Source organism: Sebastes umbrosus, chromosome 6 (assembly GCF_015220745.1).
Source record: "Sebastes umbrosus isolate fSebUmb1 chromosome 6, fSebUmb1.pri, whole genome shotgun sequence".
Taxonomy (NCBI): Eukaryota; Metazoa; Chordata; class Actinopteri; order Perciformes; family Sebastidae; genus Sebastes; species Sebastes umbrosus.
The window spans coordinates 20088922-20111239 of NC_051274.1; the positions used below are offsets into that span (position 1 = coordinate 20088922).

The 22318-nt window shown below is 40.4% G+C and overlaps 1 protein-coding gene across 9 annotated transcripts in view; it reads left to right on the plus strand.

Annotated features, from left to right (window-relative positions):
* LOC119489491 (cyclin-dependent kinase 17-like) overlaps positions 1 to 21067 on the plus strand; it is a 44693-nt gene extending 23626 nt beyond the window's left edge. For 7 of the 9 annotated variants that reach the window (XM_037771997.1, XM_037771994.1, XM_037771996.1 and 4 more), the window contains 15 exons: positions 1247 to 1380; positions 6034 to 6159; positions 11607 to 11663; positions 11764 to 11878; positions 12092 to 12186; positions 12310 to 12372; positions 13041 to 13164; positions 14429 to 14549; positions 14722 to 14819; positions 14938 to 15043; positions 16298 to 16340; positions 16452 to 16542; positions 16625 to 16702; positions 18967 to 19088; positions 20797 to 21067. In XM_037771997.1, the coding sequence (XP_037627925.1) occupies positions 1247 to 1380; positions 6034 to 6159; positions 11607 to 11663; positions 11764 to 11878; positions 12092 to 12186; positions 12310 to 12372; positions 13041 to 13164; positions 14429 to 14549; positions 14722 to 14819; positions 14938 to 15043; positions 16298 to 16340; positions 16452 to 16542; positions 16625 to 16702; positions 18967 to 19070 (1355 nt within the window). In that variant the 3' untranslated portion in view covers positions 19071 to 19088; positions 20797 to 21067. The remainder of the gene's footprint in view (positions 1 to 1246; positions 1381 to 6033; positions 6160 to 11606; positions 11664 to 11763; positions 11879 to 12091; positions 12187 to 12309; positions 12373 to 13040; positions 13165 to 14428; positions 14550 to 14721; positions 14820 to 14937; positions 15044 to 16297; positions 16341 to 16451; positions 16543 to 16624; positions 16703 to 18966; positions 19089 to 20796) is intronic. The other 2 variants (XM_037771999.1, XM_037772003.1) reach the window with 1 other exon arrangement.
* Positions 21068 to 22318: the final 1251 nt, after the last annotated feature.

Genomic DNA, 22318 nt, shown 5'->3' on the forward strand with positions numbered 1-22318 from the left:
AACTTTGACAGCCCTAGAAATAGCATTTCATCATGAGTTGAGTTTTGATAAAGTATTTTCAGTTTTATGTATTTTTTACACAATTTATCGCTGTGATTATTTATTCCATAATTACTCATTTATTCATTATTGAACACTTTGGGGCTCCATAAAGACATGAGGAATCCATCTTGCGCTGACTATAGAAAGAGAAAGCAGTACTGATAAGCTAGTGGGCTTTATTTCATTGATACACTGCTGATGACACACCGTGTCCATATTCCATTTTTTTTAGCCCTTAGGCTTAATCCATAGACCAGCATGCCTTTCTCAAATCCTAACCTTGACTACATGAAAGAGACGCACACAAATCACCTAGAATTAGCCTCAGGTGGTGTTGCCCCACTCCACTGCTGACAGACAGTGCACTATAATAAATAGCTTTACCTATTCGGCTCACAATCACTCTATCTCACGGCTGACGTGTCACAATCAATCAAGGGACTTTTTTTTCTTCATTCCACTTATTCCTTTTCTGTTTCTTCGCACCATGCTCCCCCCAATCCCCTAATCGTCCCCGTATAATGTGTCACTCTTCTGCCTATGGTGGCTGTTTTGAAAGGTAAACAGTAGATGATGGTAATGTAAGCATTAGGATTGAGCTTTAACATCTGACAGTTCTTCTCATGAAGCAGTTTCTTCTACCAAACACAAGACAAACACACACACACACACCATACAGTATGTGCTGTACATGACCTAGACTTGAGAGCTATCAGGCACCATACTCTGAAACCCAAAGAGAGACCCCATCCCCCCACATTTACTCACACCATTGATGGAAGCAGTCCTGTCTGCTGCACCGTGACTCATTAATCAGATGGAGTCTGGGGGAAATGGACTTGTGTGGTGGGGGTGGCAGGCAAAGACGGGAAAGCTCTCATTGCATGAAGGGTGATATCGATCTCTGACCTCCTCATCTTACCGATGGCGTTTTATACACACTCGGCTAACACCCCTGCATGGCTGGTGGTACAATCCCTCATCTGGGGATCGGGGACCCTGCTATGGCTTTCTCAGGCGGGTGAATGAAATCTTAGAAAGACAAAAGGTTGTGTCCTCTGATGGGAACATGGAGAGAGTGATAGAGGAGAGCGGAAGAGGCATAAAACAAAACTAAAGAAGCAGTCCAAAAGACTTGAGTTTAATGAAAGTACAGCACAATTTCTGACAATAACAGCTTGTTTTGTGTCTCTGTGTGTTGTAGGTATCGTCCATGAGAACGTGAAGATGGGTTCAGATGGGGAGAGTGACCAGGCATCTGGGACGTCTTCTGATGAGGTCCAGAGTCCAGTCAGGGTCCGGATGAGGAACAACCACCATCGGCGCATCTCTAATGAGGTACGGGAAGCCAGAGAGACACATCTCACAGATTACACTGTGGCTCTGTCTGAAAGCATTCACTCCTTCACTATGCAGCACTCACTACACACACTATATAGGGAATTGTATGCAGAGGACTATACAGTGTGTTAGATGCCTGTGTGTCGGCCAATATTAGTTAGCTTTTCAGATATAGCAGTATCAGTATGTGTATGTGTGTATATATATATATATGTATATATATATATATATATACATATATATATATGACACAAGAAAATGCAGTACAGTAATGCTAAACCAGGTTTGAGGTAATTTAGAAAATCTCATCATGACATAGTTTGTCCACCAGAGAGTGCTGACCAGTTGATTTTTACAATGTAAAATGTCCTGTTTGGTATGTACGTATCTTGGTTTTTAAAAAGAAATCGAAATAATCTATATCAGGATTGTTGGGTTGTATCAGATGGCAAAAAAGCTAATTCGGATGAGGAATGTCACGAGAACCGCTTCTTTGGTACCAATTTGATGCCAACATTCTGAAAACGTGATGGTACAAGTTTTTCTACAGTACTGAAGGTACCGTGGATCAGGCCTCGAGACTAACGGCGTCCCGCGTACGATTGAACATTTCCCTGATAATGCTACAAAGTGAACAACAACTCCATGTTGAAATCGGCCGGAGGAGGGCTAGTTAACGTTAGCTGTTAGCAGCTGGTGGATGGTACAGTCCTGCTTGGCTAAATAACAGAGCTAACAGCTAACGTAGGTTGCAGTGAGTTACATTGTGATGCGTTCAAGCTCTGCAGTGAAAAAATTATTATAATGTTATCATGATGTGTTCAAATATAATTGTAAAAATTAGGTTTTCATGAAAAAACTTGAGACGGATTATCGGGGATTGATAATAAATGGAAAGCAAACGGTTATAAAGGAGTGTGTGTTGAAGTACACGTTTTGTTTTTTACCGTGGTATTGAAAATAGTGGAGTTTCATTGATATTGGTATCAACTTCTAAATTTCTGGTATCGTGACTTCCCTAATTCAGACACTACTCAGGTAATTTCTTTTTATCTGGCAGCATCTAAATTCACTCATTGTTTCCCTGTCTGCGCAATGCATGATGGTAGTTAGCTCTTAGTTTGTGAATATTGATTTTACAATCATCTATTTTAGAACTTTTAGTGTTGTGGGATTATTTGAATCTAATAATGAGGGTATGTACTGTGGTGGACGACTGTATAGTCAATAGTGAACGATTTTGGACACAGACCTAGGGATTTTGTGACCAGCTTTAACATTCACTAAGTGCACCTGTGCTATCTAACATTGCTATTTGCTTTGCCACATCCCTGAGTATGTGCACATGAGTGTGCGTGTGTGTGTGTATGTGTGTGTCTCTGCAAGGAGTTGCAGAGTGATGAGTGCAGCAGTATTACGGGAAATGCCTCTGGACACGCAGGCTGCTGCCTCTGACTGCTGTGAACAGTGGAAGGGACTAATTTAGATCATTTTTACCACAGAGAGAGAAAGACAGAAGGAGGGGGTTGGGGGGGGGCAGTGAAGTGAAGTGAAGGGGAGGGAAATGCTGAGGTGAGAGAGTAATTATGGAAGCAGGAATAATTATTGGTATCACAAAGAAAGAGGAGATTCGGAGGAACGGGGCTCAGGAGATGATAAGAGAGAGAAGGAGAGATGGAGGGCAAAATAATGGTGGGAGAGATCCAAAAAACAATGTTTCCTCTCAGCCGCCCCCCCTCCGCTCACCCCTTCCCCCATCTGCCTTTTCTCCCCTCAGGAATCTGTCCATTCCTCTCTTCTCTGCTCCTGCCATCCCCTCCTCCTCCTGTTTTTTCCTCCTCCTCCTCCTCCTCTGAGCATGTGGATGGCACTCTACCACAGTGCCAGCCTATCTCTCTCTCTCTCTCTCTCTCTCTCTCTCTCTCTCTCTCTCTCAGTCAGTGTGTGTGCAGTCATGTGGCAGGTCAGAGACATGCATCGTGGAAAACGCATGTGTGTGAGTGTATAGAAAGAAAGACACGTTTAAGGAGGACAATGAGGGAGCTACTAGAGCTGTTCTGCATTGTGAGTATGGGGGACATGTGTGTTTGTGTGCGTGGGGGTCTTTATTCAATTTAAATCAGTGAACAAGAGGGCACGAGTGTCACTTTGTCCATTGTTGCCCTTTTGAAAAGGAGTACGGATAGGTCACGTTTGTTTTGGTCATCAGAAATCGCTGGCTTTTGTGATTTGCATGAAATATGAAGTGTATTAGCAGAAAAGCTGAAGGAAATTTGTATTTTTCTGGAAATAATATGCAGCTTTAGTGTGTTGTTTTCTCACCGTGTGGTGTAGCAGTGCTTGCTTTCCGTGTTTTCTTTACTCTTTTGTGATTCACACATTCAGTGGAGCTTACAAATGTTGTAAATTACTCAGGTCAAAGTCCGTAGGTCATGGTAGTGCACGTGTTTATGGCTTATTTTTCATAATGTTGCTTAACGTTTTCTGTTTGTGAGGAGTGTATGTTTTTAGGATGTATGTTCGAGAACTGTGCAGTGTGTCACCGTCCACAGGGTGACGGCTTGTATGTAATACTGCATGCTGTTGTGTTAGCCAATGAGCCTAGATAAAACCATTACAGGCGTAAAATCCTTCTGCCTTTCATCTTCAGCCATACATACACTTTCTACCCTCCCACTAACGCTCACATGTAAACACACGTATCATTTCACTCACTTACAACGAGGACACATACCACGGGGCTGTTGGGACTAGGCCAGCCAGCCCCCGCTGCCATGGAAACAACGCGTGATTGGCACCTCGCCAGTGAACATGTCCTACATGGATAGCACATAGGGGGCGGTGCAGGGTGGGAAAAGTAGCATCACACAAATTGTATTTAAACAAGCAAGGCCAGGAAGTGAAAGTTATTCCAGCTGATGTGGAGTAAATTGGTGGTAATAATCTGTTAATAACAAAAACAATATAATGACCCAAATACAATCCTCAAAATTATCTATAAAAATGGGGTCGCCTTACTACGCAGAACAGTTCTCACACTCAAAAAGAAGTCAACTACACAAGGCAGAAGAGTAGAAGACGAAAATATCAAGCATGTTTGATAATATTAAAAACTTGTTCCAGATGTGTTTCGGGTGAGTTTGTGAGCTTGAGAATATCGGTGTGCCAACAAAGTTATTCTAAAAATTTGCCTGAAAATTGGCAAAGGAACTTGTCTTGAACTAGTCCAACCATGTAGTGGCCTGTCATTCAGTCTTACTAGACATTAATTAAATTCTCATCGTCATTCATCAGTCATTCACAACAGCAGATGGCACCTGTAGACCAACAGTGTGTAGCTGAGCTGCTGTCACTTGACAAACTCATTGCCAGGAGTGACAGATGGAGAAAACAGATTTCTTTTTTTTTTTAAAGTGGCACAAAAGTAGGCCGAGTAGCCGAGGCTTGAGAGACACGTTTGATGCCAGATCACGGTGATCGATTTAGATGGAGTCATCCAATACTTGTCAAACGGCCAAGATATATGATGTCACATAACGTCGGGTGAATAGAAGCGATGAAGACAAGAAGACGGTCTGGGGTTGATGATGTTTGGTCAATACGCTAATCCACTGAGTCTCTTTTGAGATAGTCGACTCTAATTACAAAGACCAGAATGTCAGTTTGTCATGTTTACTCTACTTTATTTAAATGACTCAATTCATCTAAAAAATTTGACTATTTTCTAGGGGTGTAAGAAAATATCGATACACATGAGTATCGCGATATTATGTGTTGTTATACTACCAGTTCTCCAAAACACTGTCACAGTATCGATTTTTATTTAACCTCTTAAAGATCCGACAGCCCACCGTTGGGTTCGACCACTATCCGATCTTTCGGAGGCTCAGTTTTAGGTACTGGCATCATATGAAACTAGAAAACCTAAGGAATCCATTGGTACCAATCATGTCATACTAGCTTGTCATGAAGGAGACTAAATAACAAAAAATTACGCAAAATGTTGGTGAGGAATAACTGGCATGGTCATTTTCAAAAGCGTCCGTTGACATCTGACCTCAAGATATGTGAATGAAAATGGGTTCTATGGGTCCCCTTCACAGACATGTCCACTTTATGATAATCACATGCAATTTGGGGCAAAAGCAATGCGTTTTTTGCATGCAGTACAAATGTGTTACTTTTGTTATTCTAAAGTGGAGTATATCTGGTGGGTTCTCTATACTATGACAGTTTTCCTAAAATTAGATTTAAAAAAAAAAATCACAATATATCGCTTTGCTTACAAAATCGCAATGTATCGCAATATATTGGATTGTAGCCCCTGTATCATGATGCGTAACATATTGCCAGATTTTTATTTCACTTCATTCTTTTTTTTTTTCAATATTACAGTACCGAATATGTAAAAGATGCTAAATAACAAATAAACCATCTTATTATGTGGTATATAATTGAATCATTATGCTTAAACATGTATAAATATAAATGGATGTCATACATCACACCACCGTCATATGATTACAAGTTTCAATTTAATAAAAGACAATTGTAATTGATATATTTTAATCTCTTATTAATGTGTGATTTATATTTCTAACCTTTTTTCTTCCCCTTGAATCCCCCTTTCTCTCTCTCTCTCTGTTTCAGGACATAAACAAGCGTTTGTCCCTCCCGGCTGATATCAGGCTACCGGAGGGCTACTTGGAGAAGTTTGCCATGAACAGCCCGCCCTTTGACAAACCCATGAGCCGCAGGCTACGGCGCGCTTCATTGGTCAGTACTCATTGTGTGTGCGTGTGCGTGTGCGTGTGCAAAGCAGCTGAAACTAGCTTCAGTCAGCTGCTTTTGGTGATGTGTCGGTCACCGCTTACCATCCGTATGTGTAGTTTTGTGAGTACAGCTGGCTCTCTGCTGCTTTGTTTTGAAACAAAAGTAATATGAACCTTTTAATGTGCACAACTAAAATGGTTGACTAAGGCCATTATATCCTCTGACACACTCACACACTGGAAGCATAGACTCATTTAAAACACTTTTGTTACGAGTTATGCTATAGAGCTTACAATGGCTCAGTAGGGGGATGAATTATGAATTCAGTCGGTATTATGTATCCAGGCCAAGAGCATTATGGGTATGAATCTGGGGGTGGGAGAGAGAGAGGGGGTTTGGTGGTGGGTGATGGGTAGAAATAGGCATATATTCATGAATATGCAGCATTTCCCTTTATAGTCCTTTGTATTTCTGCTGAAGTACTCCTGCTCTTTCACTTGGATTTATTTTGGTCACACTTTATTCCAAATTACTCTTTTGTTTCTCTTGTTTCAGTGCAAAGCACACATCTAGTGCTCTCTGTTTCACTCATTCTCTCAGACTTACATACTTTTTTTCTCAGTCTACTGTACTGATACATTTAACTTTAAATACAATCACCAAAAGCCATCGGTATACTATAGGAAAGCATAAAGGCTTTGCCCTCCATTAACCATTTTTACTGTAATTATTGAACAGCGCGGGTGCCCTGCCTCTGGCTCTCAGCTTGAAGCGATTTAATGACGCAGCTTTTCTGCAAGAGCCTCAGAGAGATGAAAGGAAAGGATCTTTGAAGAGAGGTTTGCATGGAAGAAGAGAGGTTTATGGTGTAGTTAAGGGGATAGTCTTTAGAGGCGTTTGTGTCTTTCCGATGTAAATGAGTGGCGGACATTTTCTAACATGCTTGGGTCTGTCCACTTGTGTATCTTTAGGGTTATTGTATGCATGTGATGTAATAGATCGATCAATAATTCAGCAGCGGTGTCGAACTCATCTGCTGCAGCTCCTCTCCTGATGAGGATTACACACCGGGACACCTTGAAGTGAGTCAGAGAGCAAAGGAAGAGGGAGGGAAAGATGCAGGGAGGAATGACGAGAGAATTTTAAGAGAATAAAGGACAAGATTTACAAAGTGGGAAGATTTTTAAAAGAAGGATAAACAGATATTTGTAAGAAAAGATAAATGACAGCTGAGATGACATTTAAAACCAGTCTGTACTTAGATTTCGGTTGAATAGCAGCAAAGGAAAGGTTTAATTTTCACTCTGCTGAGCCTGCAGAGTTAGATTGTTTTTTTTTATTAGAGATGCTAATATTGTTTACTTTATTCAGTGTAGTGCACCCTTGCAGAAATGTGTTTTTGACTGTGCAGTACCCTATATGCACTTAGTCTATTTCAGGCCTATATGATATGCCCGAGCTGGAGCTTTAGAGTAAATTCGGTCATCCCTCATAGAGTTTGACTCTGCCCATTAAGTCAGTTTCAGCACCTGTAGCTGGAACTAATGACAAGTTTGATGGGTCCACCAGACCCAGACCAGTTGTGTTCACATAGAAAATGAATGTCTTAAGTCTCCCCAAATGTGAATGTACTGTATACATAGCCGTGTCACAAAAGAACGAGTGTGCTTCCTCAGTCACATTTTACCTGAATGAGTGCACGCTTTATAAATGACAATATGTCTCTGAGCGTACTGATGTAATGGCTTTCGGGCTATCGCTGTTGCTTTTGTTACCGTAACATAGACCAATGCGTCGGGTGTCTCATTACAGATGCTCACATTTGAAACCGTGTATTTTGATCTTTGAATCGCTTCCAATGTAATGCAAGTGAAGTTGGTCGGTATCAGTTTTCTCTCATGGCTGCTCCCCTTTGATAATCAATTATTCACACAGCGGTCCAAGGAGATTCAGTGTTCCATGGTGATGTAGGAAAGAGATGTCATTTTATCTCGAACTACAACACTTAACCATGTTATGCAACGCTCACTTTTTTTCGAACCCGTTCAACCCTGCAGTGACAGAATATTTAACTTTATAACTGTAAAACTGAATTAGGCAAAGCATAATTTGATTAGCCCTCTCTCCAGTTGGTTATATTATCCATCCATCCATCATCTGTAACCGCTTAACCTATTCAGGGTCGCGGGGCAGCTGGAGCTGATCCCAGCTGACATTGGGCAAAGGCAGGGTACGCCCTGGACAGGTCGCCAGACTATCACAGGGCTGACACATAGAGACAGACAACCATTCACACCTACGAGCAATTTAGAGTCAACAGTTAACCTAACCTGCATGTCTTTGGACTGTAGGAGGAAGCAAGAGAACCTGGAGGAAACCCACGCTAACACGGGGAGAACATAAAAACTCCACAAAGAAGGGCCCCAAGCTGGGTTTGAACCTGCGACCCTCTTGCTGTGAGGCGGCTAACTACTGCACCACCGTGCCACCCTGGTTATATTATGCTATTATTATATATTATGCTACTGTTTAATGATTTAAACTAAAAAAAAATCATAACTGAGTTCAAGTGTCGGTCCACTCCTTTTAGAGCAAACCTAGTCTACTGCTAATAGCGGGTTTACATGAAGAAGGCGACACTGTTCAACATGTTTATTGGTTGATTGATTGAAGCCCTGGTTACATCATGTTAATGAAAGGGCTCTTCCTTCAACCTTCCCTCGCCTGCCACCTCTTTTCTTAGCAGAAGGCTCTCATTTTCCCCCTCCCACTCAATACTCTCAATCCATCCTCTCTCTCTCCCCATCAAGCCTTACAGGCAGCACGAACCCTATTTTAAAAACGAAATGTGGTCGAGGTAATGCACATTAGAGCACAGCTTCTCACATTTCTTACTTCTGCTGTCGGTCCGTCTCTCTGTCTGTCCCTTTGGCTCCTCTATAGGCTCAGACAGAGCACACATTTTGTTAGGTTTTATGTTGCTTTAATTTTGTCACAAAAACTTGGTCTGACCTAGTTCTGCTGAGTAAGCTCACTGGAGCGTTGGGAATGAAATGAACCCGTTGCCATCGAAAGCATACGCAGGCGCAGATACGCACACACACACACGCATAAAGGATTGTAAGGTACATAGACGGAGAGTGCAGTTGCATGCTGTAAGCAGAGAGCGGGCTGCAGGTAAAGAGCCGGGCCCTCATTTGTTTTAGAGACGCTTCAACAAGGAGAGAGGCCACAGATTTAGATTCTGGAGTGGGGTTGAAGTGGAGGGAGGTGGCCATAACGTCTGTTTGTGTGTACTGTATGTTTTTGAATGTCTGTGTGTGTGTCAGTGTTTGTGTGTGTTATGCTCATGAGACCGAGTCCCCTGCCAAAAGAGCAGCACAGCTCAGCAACAGCTCCTGACAGCTCCTGTCACAAACCGAGACGAGTATGTTGGTGTGTGTGTGCAGGGGTGGGTGTGTTTACATTTGAGCATAGGCTGCATGTCTCATCACAAATATTCTCTTGCCCACACACACACACACACATACACACACGTACCATAAGTACATGCACACACACATGCACACACATATCTGCAGTTTGTATTGATATGTTTTCTTTCATCAGATTTTTCAAATTTTTCAAGCATTGCAAATTACTAGACACAAAACAAGATATCGATTCTAAAACATAAATAAATTACATTATGCCTTTTAATTTATTATGCAAATTGCAGTTTGTGCATACACACACTTATCTCGGCGTGTAAGTGTGTCATCTTGTGTGTCCGAGCTCGTTCTGATGTTGGCTTTTAGGCATGCCTTTAAAGAGATCACATGCTTCATCAGCTAACTTGGTCACCGGAGACCCTCCCCCTCATACGCACACATACATGCACGTAGACGAGCATCAGCCTGGCATTCATATTAGCATCACAATGGGACGGGCCAGGGCCAGATTGAGAGAGATGGGTAGGTTCAGAGAGATGAACACGGATAAAACATGGCTGGAGCGACCCTGACAGAGATAGACAAATAAGTGAGGGAAAGTGACAGGGAAAGCGATAAACACTGACAGGCATGTGGGTATCACAGCTTGACATAGCTACATTCATCCATAATTCATGACCTCGAAACCCAGGGGCCATATACATTATGCAGCTTAAACCTTTATTAACTGAATTCAGGATTAATTCCGAATTTACCGTACACACACAGATTTGAAGTATGGCCGCTGGATATCTATACTTGACTGTCTTTGTTATACTGAGTTCCTGTGATGACGTCTTGATGGATTCGCCAAGCGAATGCAAATACATATGATAATTATTTGTGTGTAATAAAAGTATAATAATAATAATAATAATAATGTTAGAGTCAAAATAGATTTTGTGTTATTGTAGTTAAATAAATGTAATTTATTGGGTTGTTAGATTGCTGCTAGACCACCCTATAAATACAGGTTCAGGCCTCCCTCTGTGTGCGGCAAGCAGGAGAGCAAATAGGTTTTTGGCGCAGTGAAAATGTTGTTTTTGAAAGGTTAAACACCAACAATTATGGATTAAAGCAGAATATTTCATTAATTCAAAAAATTTTGTGAATTTTTGAAATTATTACATCTATCTTTTTTCAATAAATTTTGACTTTTGGACTTGACCACGCTCTGGAGTTATTGGAAATGTTTGGATAACACGAGTCACAAATAAACCTACGCAGCCACCACTGGAATCTAATTCTACAAATAATAATAATATTAGTAGAGCCTGGTCTTTATCTGAAACTGTGCAAAATACTGGGTTCAAACAGAGTGTGGCCTGCTACTGTAAGTAGCAAAGAAATATGTCTTTTTAAATAGTTTTATATACAGATTTTTGTATAAATTATCCAGTAAGTGTGTTGTTATGATTTTAGTTATATATGTGCAACTCTATTTTTGACAACCTAAGAACAGACAAATCCTGGCTCATCCTCTGTGATCTTTGGCGCCCCCCTAAGGAGGTCCCGGACCCCAGGTTGGAAGCAACTGATGTAGACAACCAGAACCCGAAATGTCAATGTCAGAGATCAGACCAAATTTAAGATTAAACCACGAGATAACATCCAGTGGAGGCAAAGATGATAGAAACAGTCACAAAGACATAACCTTAGCTACTGTAGCGGAGATGCTCAGTAGCATACTGTAACTGTTGGAGAAACCAAGCTAATGTTTTTGCAAAGGCACACACACAGAATAACAAGACCTGGTGACTCAAACCCCTGCAGTTGTAGGTCAGATGTCAACAGCATTGGGGACTGAAATCTGAACTAGCAGCCGTGGCCTGCAGGATTTGATTCTACAGATAGTGTGCTTGTTCGCATCGCCTTGCCTACAATCAGGCTGTAGCCGCAACATATCTAAGCTGGCTTAGTGATAATGCACATTGATAGTGCTCATAACTTCCTCACATGTCTTCTTTCTGTCTTTTCTAGTCTGAAATCGGCTTTGGGAAACTTGAGACCTACATCAAACTGGACAAACTGGGCGAGGTGAGATCAACAAAGAAAATCAGGGACACTAAGCAGATACAAACTCTTCAAATACTCACTTATATTTCACACTGCATTCACATGCTATCTATCTCTGCAGGGGACCTATGCCACAGTGTTTAAGGGGCGAAGCAAGTTAACAGACAACTTGGTAGCACTGAAAGAGATCCGACTGGAGCACGAGGAAGGAGCGCCTTGCACAGCCATCCGGGAAGGTACTGAACTGCTGTTTAGATCATGTCATGTGGAAGTCAACAACTTACAGGCCAACATGGGACCACGTTGTCAAGAAGCTTGTAAGGTTTTGACAGTGTTGTTTGGACGTATAGTAGTTGCTAATCTGTATTGCCTGGTCGCTCCCTGAGCTGTAAGAGAAAACAGGTTGTCTATGTTTGACTGACAGTCACTGATATGTCTCCCTCTTCTAGTGTCTCTGCTGAAAGACTTGAAGCACGCCAATATTGTCACTCTCCATGACATTATCCACACTGACAAGTGCCTGACACTGGTGTTTGAGTACCTGGTGAGTGTCTGTACTGTCTCTGCATGTGTGTATGTTTATTGTATATGGGTGTGTTTATACTAAACTAAATATCTGCACTGCATCTTTCTTTCTGTCTTTCTGTTTTTCTTTGTCTCCCATCAGGAAAAAGATCTGAAGCAGTACATGGATGACTGTGGGAGCATCATGAGTGTTCACAATGTCAAGGTACTGCAAAGTAACATCTGTTACTGTTACTTGTTACTCGGAGAGGTCAGAAGGAGATATACGTTTCTAAAACTTGTGGAGCTTACATTAGCAGAGTGGGTTAGCACATCATTAACAAGCTACTGAAGGTAAACTGAATGTATACACATGTTAACATGCTTTTTAATGATCGTAACGGTGAATAAAGACATTTACAGGAACAGTGTTCCTGTTTTCATTGTCTTCTGTCTCGATCGCCCGGTGATAGTGGTTCACTTTCACACTGTGATCTGTTGGCTTTAGCCTCTCTCTTTATCTTTTATGCCTGTTTTCGCTGCAGAATCAGTTTGTCATCCTGATATATCCTCTAAACCCAGAGTGTAGAGCCTTCTGTCTGCTTTTCTCTAAAATCCCTTTTTTCATTTTTTTCTCTCCAAAAATTAGATAATAATTAAGCAGGGAGTTCAGTTAGTGACAGTGTGGGCTCCACGCAGCTCCGACAGCTTGACGGAGTAGCAGTGGGGGGCGGGGCTTAGTGAAGGGTCAATTGCAATTTAGAATAATCTCTAGTCAGGCAGCTTGGCTTCTGTATGATAATTCTAACAGTGTTATTTGATCACTGTGTTGAAGTGATGCCACAGAAGTTTTCCTGTGACAATAAATGACTTCATCTGTCCTCTCCTCTCCAGATATTCCTATTCCAGCTGTTGCGAGGTCTGGCCTACTGCCACAGGAGAAAGGTCCTCCATAGAGACCTCAAACCCCAGAACCTTCTCATCAATGAAAAAGGAGAGCTCAAACTGGCGGACTTTGGTAAATCACCACTTAACTAACGAGAAGCACAACATCAGTCTTGTATATCGTCTTGACAGTTCCTGTATTGGTTTGACTTCTCATCTTATTTTCCTTCAATAATTGCAAAATATTCAAAGTGAGAATCTAGTGATTAACACATGCATCATACGACAGTGGAGGAAAAAGTATTACGACTTTTTACTTTAGTAAAAGTAGCAATACCACAGTGATGTGGTGATGTTACAAGTAAAATACATCATTCATAGCTTTACTTAAGTAAAAGTACAAAAGTATTAGCATCAAAATATACTTAAAGTACCAAAAGTAAAAGTACTTATTCTGTGGAATGGCCTGATTTTTGTTTTTCTGTTTCAAAATAATATATATTCTATTATTGTATTGTGACTATTGATGCATTAATTTGTTCTGTTAAATGTGGGGCTTATTTTTTTATTTATATATTTTATATTTATTTTATTATGGTTAATTTCACCAAAGGTTCAATAAATAGATATCTTTATCCATAATAATTTATTTTTGTTATTATATTTTGTATTATTTATCTGAATCTTCAAAGTAACTAGTAACTTAAGCTATCAAATAAATGTAGTAGAGTAAAAAGTACAATATTTACATCTGAGATGTGATGGAGTAGAAGTATGAATTAGTAGAAAATGGAAATACTCAAGTAAAGTACAAGTACCTAAAAATTGTACCTAAGTACATTACTTGAGTAAATGTACTTAGTTACTTTCTACCACTGACTAAAGTGAAAAAGAGTTGATACAAGAATAAACTTACCTGCTTTACACAGATGATAAAAATAATTATAAATAAAAAAATGTTTTACATGCTAACTATTTTTCTTGGAACTTAAGTTGTAGATGGAGCCCTCATTTATACATTTTCTTAATACAATTAGCTGGTATGTACAGACAGTTTGTAATTTATTTATTCATTTATTATTATTTCATTTAAAAAAATGTATTATACAACAATGACAAGAGTCTGAAAGCCCCACTAGCGCCCCCTAAAGCATACTGCTCTCCAACAGGACAGCATAGTTTGATGTGACTAAGCACTCAACACTGCCCTCCTCAGGTGATAATCAAAACATAACTCTAGTGTTGTGTAATTCTTCTTTGTAAATTACAAAGTGTTTTTAATTCTTCATTGTGGTATGATGGGTTCTGAGGTGACCCACAACACCAAAAAAACTATTAAATATATGAAGCAATATTTACATAAATTAATTAATGTAATTTTCTGTGTTTGAATTAAGGTTTGGCCCGAGCCAAGTCAGTTCCTACAAAGACCTACTCCAATGAAGTCGTGACATTATGGTACAGGCCACCAGATGTGCTTCTAGGCTCCACTGAGTACTCTACACCCATTGATATGTGGTGAGCAAATACACAGAAAAACATATAATTACCCTCTTCTTTATGTCCTTTCTTACTTTTTGTCCTCACCTTAAGAGCTTCGGTCAGTTGTGGGTGTTATTGGGTCCTATAACACATTTGATTTTCTACTGTATGTCATCACTGTGTTCACCGTTTCTGTCCCTTTGTCCAGGGGTGTGGGCTGCATCTTTTATGAAATGATCACTGGCAGACCTCTCTTCCCTGGATCGACAGTGGAGGACGAGCTTCACCTCATATTCCGCATCCTCGGTGAGACGACACCAGTGGAACTCAGATGAGCATTTGCTGGTGTAACATTCATGCTTTTGTGTGTGTGTGCGTGTACACTGTACATGATATGTTGACTAATCCTCTTTATCGTCAACAGGTACTCCTACAGAAGAGACTTGGCCTGGTATCACCACCAGTGAAGAGTTTAAGACGTACAACTTCCCCCGATACCACGCGGAGCCCCTCGTCAACCACGCGCCCAGGTGTGTAGTTGTGGATGTATGTGCACACAGCCATGGCTGCATTTGTGTGTTTTAAAGTCTGTCTTCAAACAATAGTGAGACACACATATGAGCATTGAAACAGGGTTTGCCTGCTGTAGTCATTCCTCCTTGTTCATATTGGCCATTACCATGACCCTACCTAATGTATTTCCAATAGAAGTGATGGAGGACAAAATCTACAGTCCTTGTTCTGTGCAAAAATGCATTCTATCGTTTGTCTGCAGCTAATTTGTGGCCTCAGCAGACTAACGGCACTTTCACAAGCCACAGTCCGTCTGGCTAGTCCGAATCAGAGTGAAATTGATACTTTTGGTTTGTTTTCTATTTAGTTTGGTTCGGTTTCACAGTGGACAAATTAAAGTGGATCAAATAAAAAAAATTATTTGCAGAAGCGGGGCGTGTACGAAGGAGCGAATGTATCTTTTTCATCTCGACAGCTGCCACTTCTATTCAGGGAATCGCAGACTTAAAAATAGAAATAATACTGTCAAAATGTGTCACTTTGACTCGATACTGATCTACTGTGAGCACGAATCTCTTCTCCTCCAATGGCTTTATAAATGTCACTATTTTTGTGGACTTTTAGCATATTTTGTATGTTCTCTTCAGCCCAGATGTCACGTAAACATCTGACTTCTGCCGTGTTGTTTTGGTCCGCACCAGAGTACGATTAAAACAAACTAAATGTTGGTTTGTGAAAGCACCATAAGATAGTCAAATCAAGTGGATATCTTACATAGTTACAGTGTCTGCAGTTTGAAATTCCCCCTTTGTGTCTCCGTGGACAGTTGTTCCTGCTGAGCAAAGAGGGAATTTTGTACTAGAAAGACTGCTGAAACCTCATGAACTTCAACTAAACTTTGAAATGTATTTTCACACAGAGCGAGGACTGTGGATTTTGTACCCCATCACTTATACATTGAAATCGATTTGTGAGCGGATCTCTTAATGGCCATTATGGACAGGAGGAATGATTACAGCGAGAAAAACCTGTTGCAATGTTCATATTGTGAACATATCCTTTAAGTGACTGTGATATGTTAGATGTAATAAGATAAGGATTGATCAGTAGGAGCTGTGGTCAAGCGTTTCCGCCTCTGTTGAAATGGCAGGAACACTACACTGCTCCATATGGCTTAGGTCAGCATTTGACTACTCTTATACTCAATTCTCCCTCTCTGCCACTTTCCCTTTCTCTCTCTCTTGCTTTTTCTGTTGTTTTCTGTGACACAGGATAGACAACGATGGTCACGACTTGCTCTCTTTGCTTCTACAGGTAACCAACATTGCTTATAATGATGAATGCTTTTGATTTACACCTAATGCATTGAATTGAAAATGTACAATCCTGTCTTTTTACCCCCTCTTTATCTCTGTCTGTCCCTAGTTTGAGGCTAAGAAGCGAGTATCAGCTGAGGATGCTATCAGGCACTCGTATTTCAAATGTTTTGGGGAGCAGGTTCAAACACTGGCTGACAGTAAGTACACACAGTCTGACATATTAAGTATACACATGTAGTGTACAAAACAGTTTCTCACCAACCCTCTGTTGTTTTTCAGCTGCATCCATGTTCTCTGTAAAAGGCATTCAACTCCAGAAAGATCCAGGGAAGAGATCCTCAGTCTACCCAGAGTCAAGTAAGTCCTCCGGGATAGAACAGTAGAGGGAGAAAAGCAGAAAATGAGGAATTCTCTGTGGGAATATGATAGAAAATAGGTCTTGCTCCCTGTCCTCTTCGTCTTCTCTCTCTTTTTTTTTCTCTCTGTTTGCTTTATGTCGTCTCTCATGTCACTGTGTGGTCATACATGTCACACACAGTTTCACAGTCTATCGCCAGGTTCGTGCTTCCACTACATACAGATCATACAGAACAGCGACTGCAACACATTTTAGTCCATGAAATCATCTGCAGACGTTCATGGTTCACAGACGATGAATCCCAATGACTGTGATGATCCCCCTGACATTTTCTCAAGCACCACCACAAGGTTCATGTTTGTGCTTTTGAGTGACATGTCTTGACAACTATTGGATGGATTGCCATGAAAAATGGCCCCTTCGGGATGAACTGTAACCACTTTGGTGATTCCTTAAAATTTTCCATTTGATTAAAAGTTCAATTTGTTCAATACTTATTTATACTTTATGACCAAATAACGGCAAAACCAATTACATTCCAATCAACTATACTTTGGGTGTCATGCTAATTAGCAAATGTTGGCATGCACCAAGGTTATAATGGTTTTGAATTTTCAATTAGTTGTTTTATTTAATTTTATTTTTGACTTTTTTTTATTTAATTTTAGTTTAGTTTTAAGTTAGTTTTCAGAGTGTGTTTGCTAGTTTTAGTTTAGTTTCAGCTTTCCAGTAAGGCTTAGTTTTAGTTTTTATATATTTAGTTTTAGTTTTACAGTAGTTTTAGTTTGTTTATGTTAGGGCTAGGTATAATGTCTCAGAAGTATGTAGATATAAACATACAAAATACATGGCCATAATGTTAAATGTTTAATCTTTGCACTACTTCAGTGAAGCATAGCACCATCTCCTGGAAGGTCAGGTCTGTTCAATTTCTGTGTTGTTGACGAAAATTCACGCCGTTTCCTTTTTTCAGTAGTGATAAATTATAGCTAATAAAACTGAAATTAATTTACTTTAATTTTCATTTTATTTGTATTAGTTTTTTACCCAGGCAGTGTCGTTTCAGTTCAGTTTTAGTTTCGTTTCAGTTTACTAAAAATATTTGTCACTGCTTATTTTCATTTTTGTTTACTATAATAACGCAGGCCTGCACACAGCTACACTAAGACGGTGAACATGGTAAATATTACACCTGCTGAACATCAGCATGCTGCCATGCTAGCATTAGCATTTAGCTCAAATCACTGGTGTCACTAGCATGGCTGTAGATTCTTGTTTTAATTGTGAATAGTAGCACATTGATTTATGTGCTCAAAAGTGCATTTTGCCACGTAGTGAATGAACAAATCTACATTGAGGAAATAAATCTGTCCTGCCAACAATCCATGATAGCTGAACATATACAGTACGACATCATGAACATTAAAGCTAGGGTTGGTAATCTTCTTCAGAAACTTTTTTTTTGTTATATTTGTTGAAATTCTCTTTACATCCCAACAGCAATCAATAAATCAAATGCTCTGACAAAAAAAAAGAGAAAATCCGGTATCTCTGGCGTACTAACAATAGCCATGTTCGTTGTTTATGTTCATTATGATATGTTTATATTTACATTCATTATGTTCATTTTGGGGGAGTGGCTTTGGAGGGAGGCCTGATGAGACGGACTGTCAGGGTTGCCGACTTGGTGACTTTCTAGCTAGATGTAGGGACTTTTGGAGCTGGTGCTGCTAGCTACTTTCATTGGAAAAGAGTTGACAACACTGGGCTGGGTTTATTCGGTTGGATAATAGTTTCTCAAGATTACCGACCCTAGCTTCAAGCTATACAACAGCTGTCATATTTAAAAGTAGATGCGCTCATTACAATCTAAATATGTACTAAATCTAAATTCAACAATTGGATGTTGAAAGAAAATAAGTAGCACACATTACTTGGTCACATTACTACATTACTTTTACCTTTGTCTGAACCGCTGCACATTAACTGTGCATACCTGATGTGCCTTTTTGACATTTGCTTAGATTTACCTCAGTGTTTCTGTCACAGTCTGTGTGTGACTCTTTCTTTCTGCTTCCGCTGCCTCTCTGTCATGTTCTGATAAAACTGCCCCTTCTCTTTCTTGGTACCCATGCTCTCTTCTTTTGCGATGTTCATCTTCTTCCTTAATCCTTTCTATCTCCCTTGTGTGCCCTACTCCAACTCCTCCGTAACACCTCAAAATTCCCAACCTTCCCCCCCTTCTCCCCTAACCCGAAAAAAGCGATGGCCCATAAGCTAGGCTCCGCACCCTCGCAGTACTTCCAGAGAGATGCAGCCAATCCCAGGGCTCAGAGTCACAATCTCTCCTCCACTTCCACTGGCTGAGTGGCCCCTACCGTTCTGGTAAATACGGTCTCTTTCATTCTGTCTGTCTTCTGTTGCGTCCCCATTGGCTGTCACCTGGCCTCCTTTTCTTCTGTGCATTTGCTGTTTGGCCCACTTAATGTATGGCTCTTGCGGTTTGCTGAACTGGGCTAAACGCTGGTGCATTTCACCTCCCTCCTTGCATTTCCTGAACCATAACAACACGTTATTTGTTACCTGTTTAAACTCTAACCCCTTTAGTCTATCTATTGTTCATTTCTTGTCTGTTAATTGCTCTTCCTCTCCCCATTGTTGCTTCTGCCGGCCTTCGCTCACATTTCAAGCCCTGCACCCAACCTGCGTCAGCTCAGCTTTCACTTACCTAATCCTCTTTTCCTCGGAGTGAGCCACTCCCAGCCTTTATTTCAGGGATGAAAGGGGCAACGATGTATTCATAAAAGAAAAAACAATGTGATCAGAGAACGGGCATAGAGTCATTTGATTCTTTTCATTTGCAGTCCTGTTTAGGTTTCTGCAGCGAGAGATCTAGCCTTTTTGTTGAGTCTGTAGGTGAGGGGTTTGGTGTGCGTTTGGTTGGGTTGTGTGTTATAAATGCATCTTCTATCAGCATGGATTTGGTTTGTTTGATTTACTGCAGTGTGTTACAGTTGCTGGTAAGTATGATTTAGCTATATGATCCAGTTGTTTAAGTCTTGGCACTGATAACACCACCGCTACATTATATGGCCAAAAGTATCTGTGCACATTAGGGCTTTCAGTCGATTAAAATATTTTAATCACAATTAATCGCACATTTCTTATTTGTTCAAAATGTACCTTAAAGGGAGATTTGTCAAGTATTCAATACTATTATTAACATGGGAGTGGGCAAATATGTTTGCTTTATGCAAATGTATGTCCAAAATGTTCCTATCCTAACAAATATGAGCCATGACCTCAACCACATCAAACACTGTTTGGATGAATTGGAGCGCCGGCTGTGAGACAGACCTTATCGCCCAGCATCAGTGCCAGTTCTCCGTAAACTCTTGTGGCTGATGGGAGCAAATCCCTGCAACCAGGCGCCAAAATCTAGAAAGCCTTCCCAGAAGGGAGGACGCTGTCATAGCAGCTTATTAATGCCTGTGGCTTCGGAACGAGATGTTCGACAGTCACATGTGTGTAATGTTTATGTGTCTAGAGCGGCAACGATCGATCTGTCAATTAGTTTTTTCTGGGGAACCACTTTTTTGAAAATGACAAACATTGCGACCCAATTCTTATTATAGGCCTTATAGATCATGAGAGGAGCGAATTTGTGCGTAAATGAGTGTTCCTGACCATTTTGACTGCCATTTCTGCATTTGTTCTCATATTATCTTGAATAAGTAAACCAGCCATTTTTGAAAAGATATATACGTTTGATAGGCAACCGAGAAAGTCAGTTAAGTGAAGGGAGTTTTTAAGTTACATTACAATCTGTTCACACACTGTCATTACCAAGCAATTCATACATGTAAATTGTTACATATAGTACCTTTTAATGGTTCCAGGTTCTCAACAATTTGCTGCTTTTGGTCATAAAGTGTTTATTTTGTGTTGCTGGCATGGAGTGAAATTTGGGGGTGTGTGTGTGTTTGTGTGTGTCTAAATGAAATCCAAACCTTTTTTCACGTCTCTCTCTCTCTCTCTCTCTCCTCTCCTCTCCTCTCCTCTCCTCTCCTCTCCTCTCCTCTCTGTCTCTCAGCCCAGGGGAAGAGCAGGAGGCAGAGTGTGTTGTTTTAGTGCTGGCGGGGACGCTGAGGTGAGGAGGACAGGTGGACACGTGGAGCCGTCCTGTCAGACATACATTCACTGACCCTGCCACACACACTGAAGGAGCGACACACACCCTGCCACATAAAAACACACACACACACCGAAGAAGAAAACACACACAGCAACATGGAAACAAAACCACACAGAATTTAGGTTGAAGAATTTCGTCAATTAAAAATAAAGACTCAACTCTAAAGACAGAAAAAAATTGAAATGAGAGATGTGTTGAGATGCTGGAAGAAAAAGTGGGAGAGTACAAGACTCTCCTTGCTGCTACTACCGCTGCTGTCCAGAGGAGGGCAGCAGCGTTTAGGATGTGGGATGACTCGGTGTTTGAACAGAACTTGCTGCATCGGTGAGCTGTGAGGAAGAAGGAGATGTGAGAAGTGGATGTGATTCAAAGAAAGAGAGGAAACCTGTCACTTTCTCTTGCGCTTTTCTTTTTTTTTTCTTTTTTTGGGACTGTTGTTGTACATAAAGAGACTGAGCTGTAGAACTCTGCTTTTTCATAACACGGCCTCAGCCTGACTCCAAACTCTGAATATTGCACCTCAACCCTGAACCCTCGCCTAACCTCTTGGCCCTTTATTACACGATCTTTAAAACAACACACACACAATCTCTCTCTCTCTCTCTTTCTCTCTTTCTCTGTCTTTCTCTATCTCTCTTAAAGGTGCTATTGATAACATTCAGCCACTAGATGTCGCATTCTCCCTCCCCCGTTCCATTGCATTTACCTCAGAACAAGTTGTTGCCAGGCACTTACCGTCAATCTCAGCCATTTATCCGTTTTGTTTCCACACTTACTGACGACCCAGAGATACCATGTGATACAAACGTTGTTTTACTATTGTCTCACAAGCCTTGTTAGAAGTGGGAATCAGACGTCAGATAAAATAAAATCAGTCATTTTGGACCTGCCAACATTTTTAAAAAGATTCATTCACAATCATAATTTTTTTCAGGAAAAGCCATACTTTTATTCGGCACTTTTCTCGAGGCTCTGTGGATGTATTAAATTAAAAAAAATATTCGTCTACATAAAAATAGGGATGCACCGATACCAATACTGAATCGGATATCGGGCGGATACTGACTCAAATAGCTGGATCGGATATCAGTGACAATGGGGCCGATCTATTCAATTCAATTCTACGTTTATATACTATATACATTACATACTGGAATTTTAATCCTGTTTAAGTTTTGACCAATTTGTTGCTGCAAATATATAATAATATATATAATAATACCTGAATTGTAATTCCTGATAGTTTTGAAGATTTTTCACCTAGGTGCTACGATTAGTATGATTCATTATTTTAATAATAAATTACAATTTATATCTATGTATTTATTGGTCACATTTAGTTTTACAAAGTTAGGAAAGGGATGTTTAAGTCTAGCTTGATGTTGCGTTACACATAAAAGAATGATCCCAGTCACTTCCA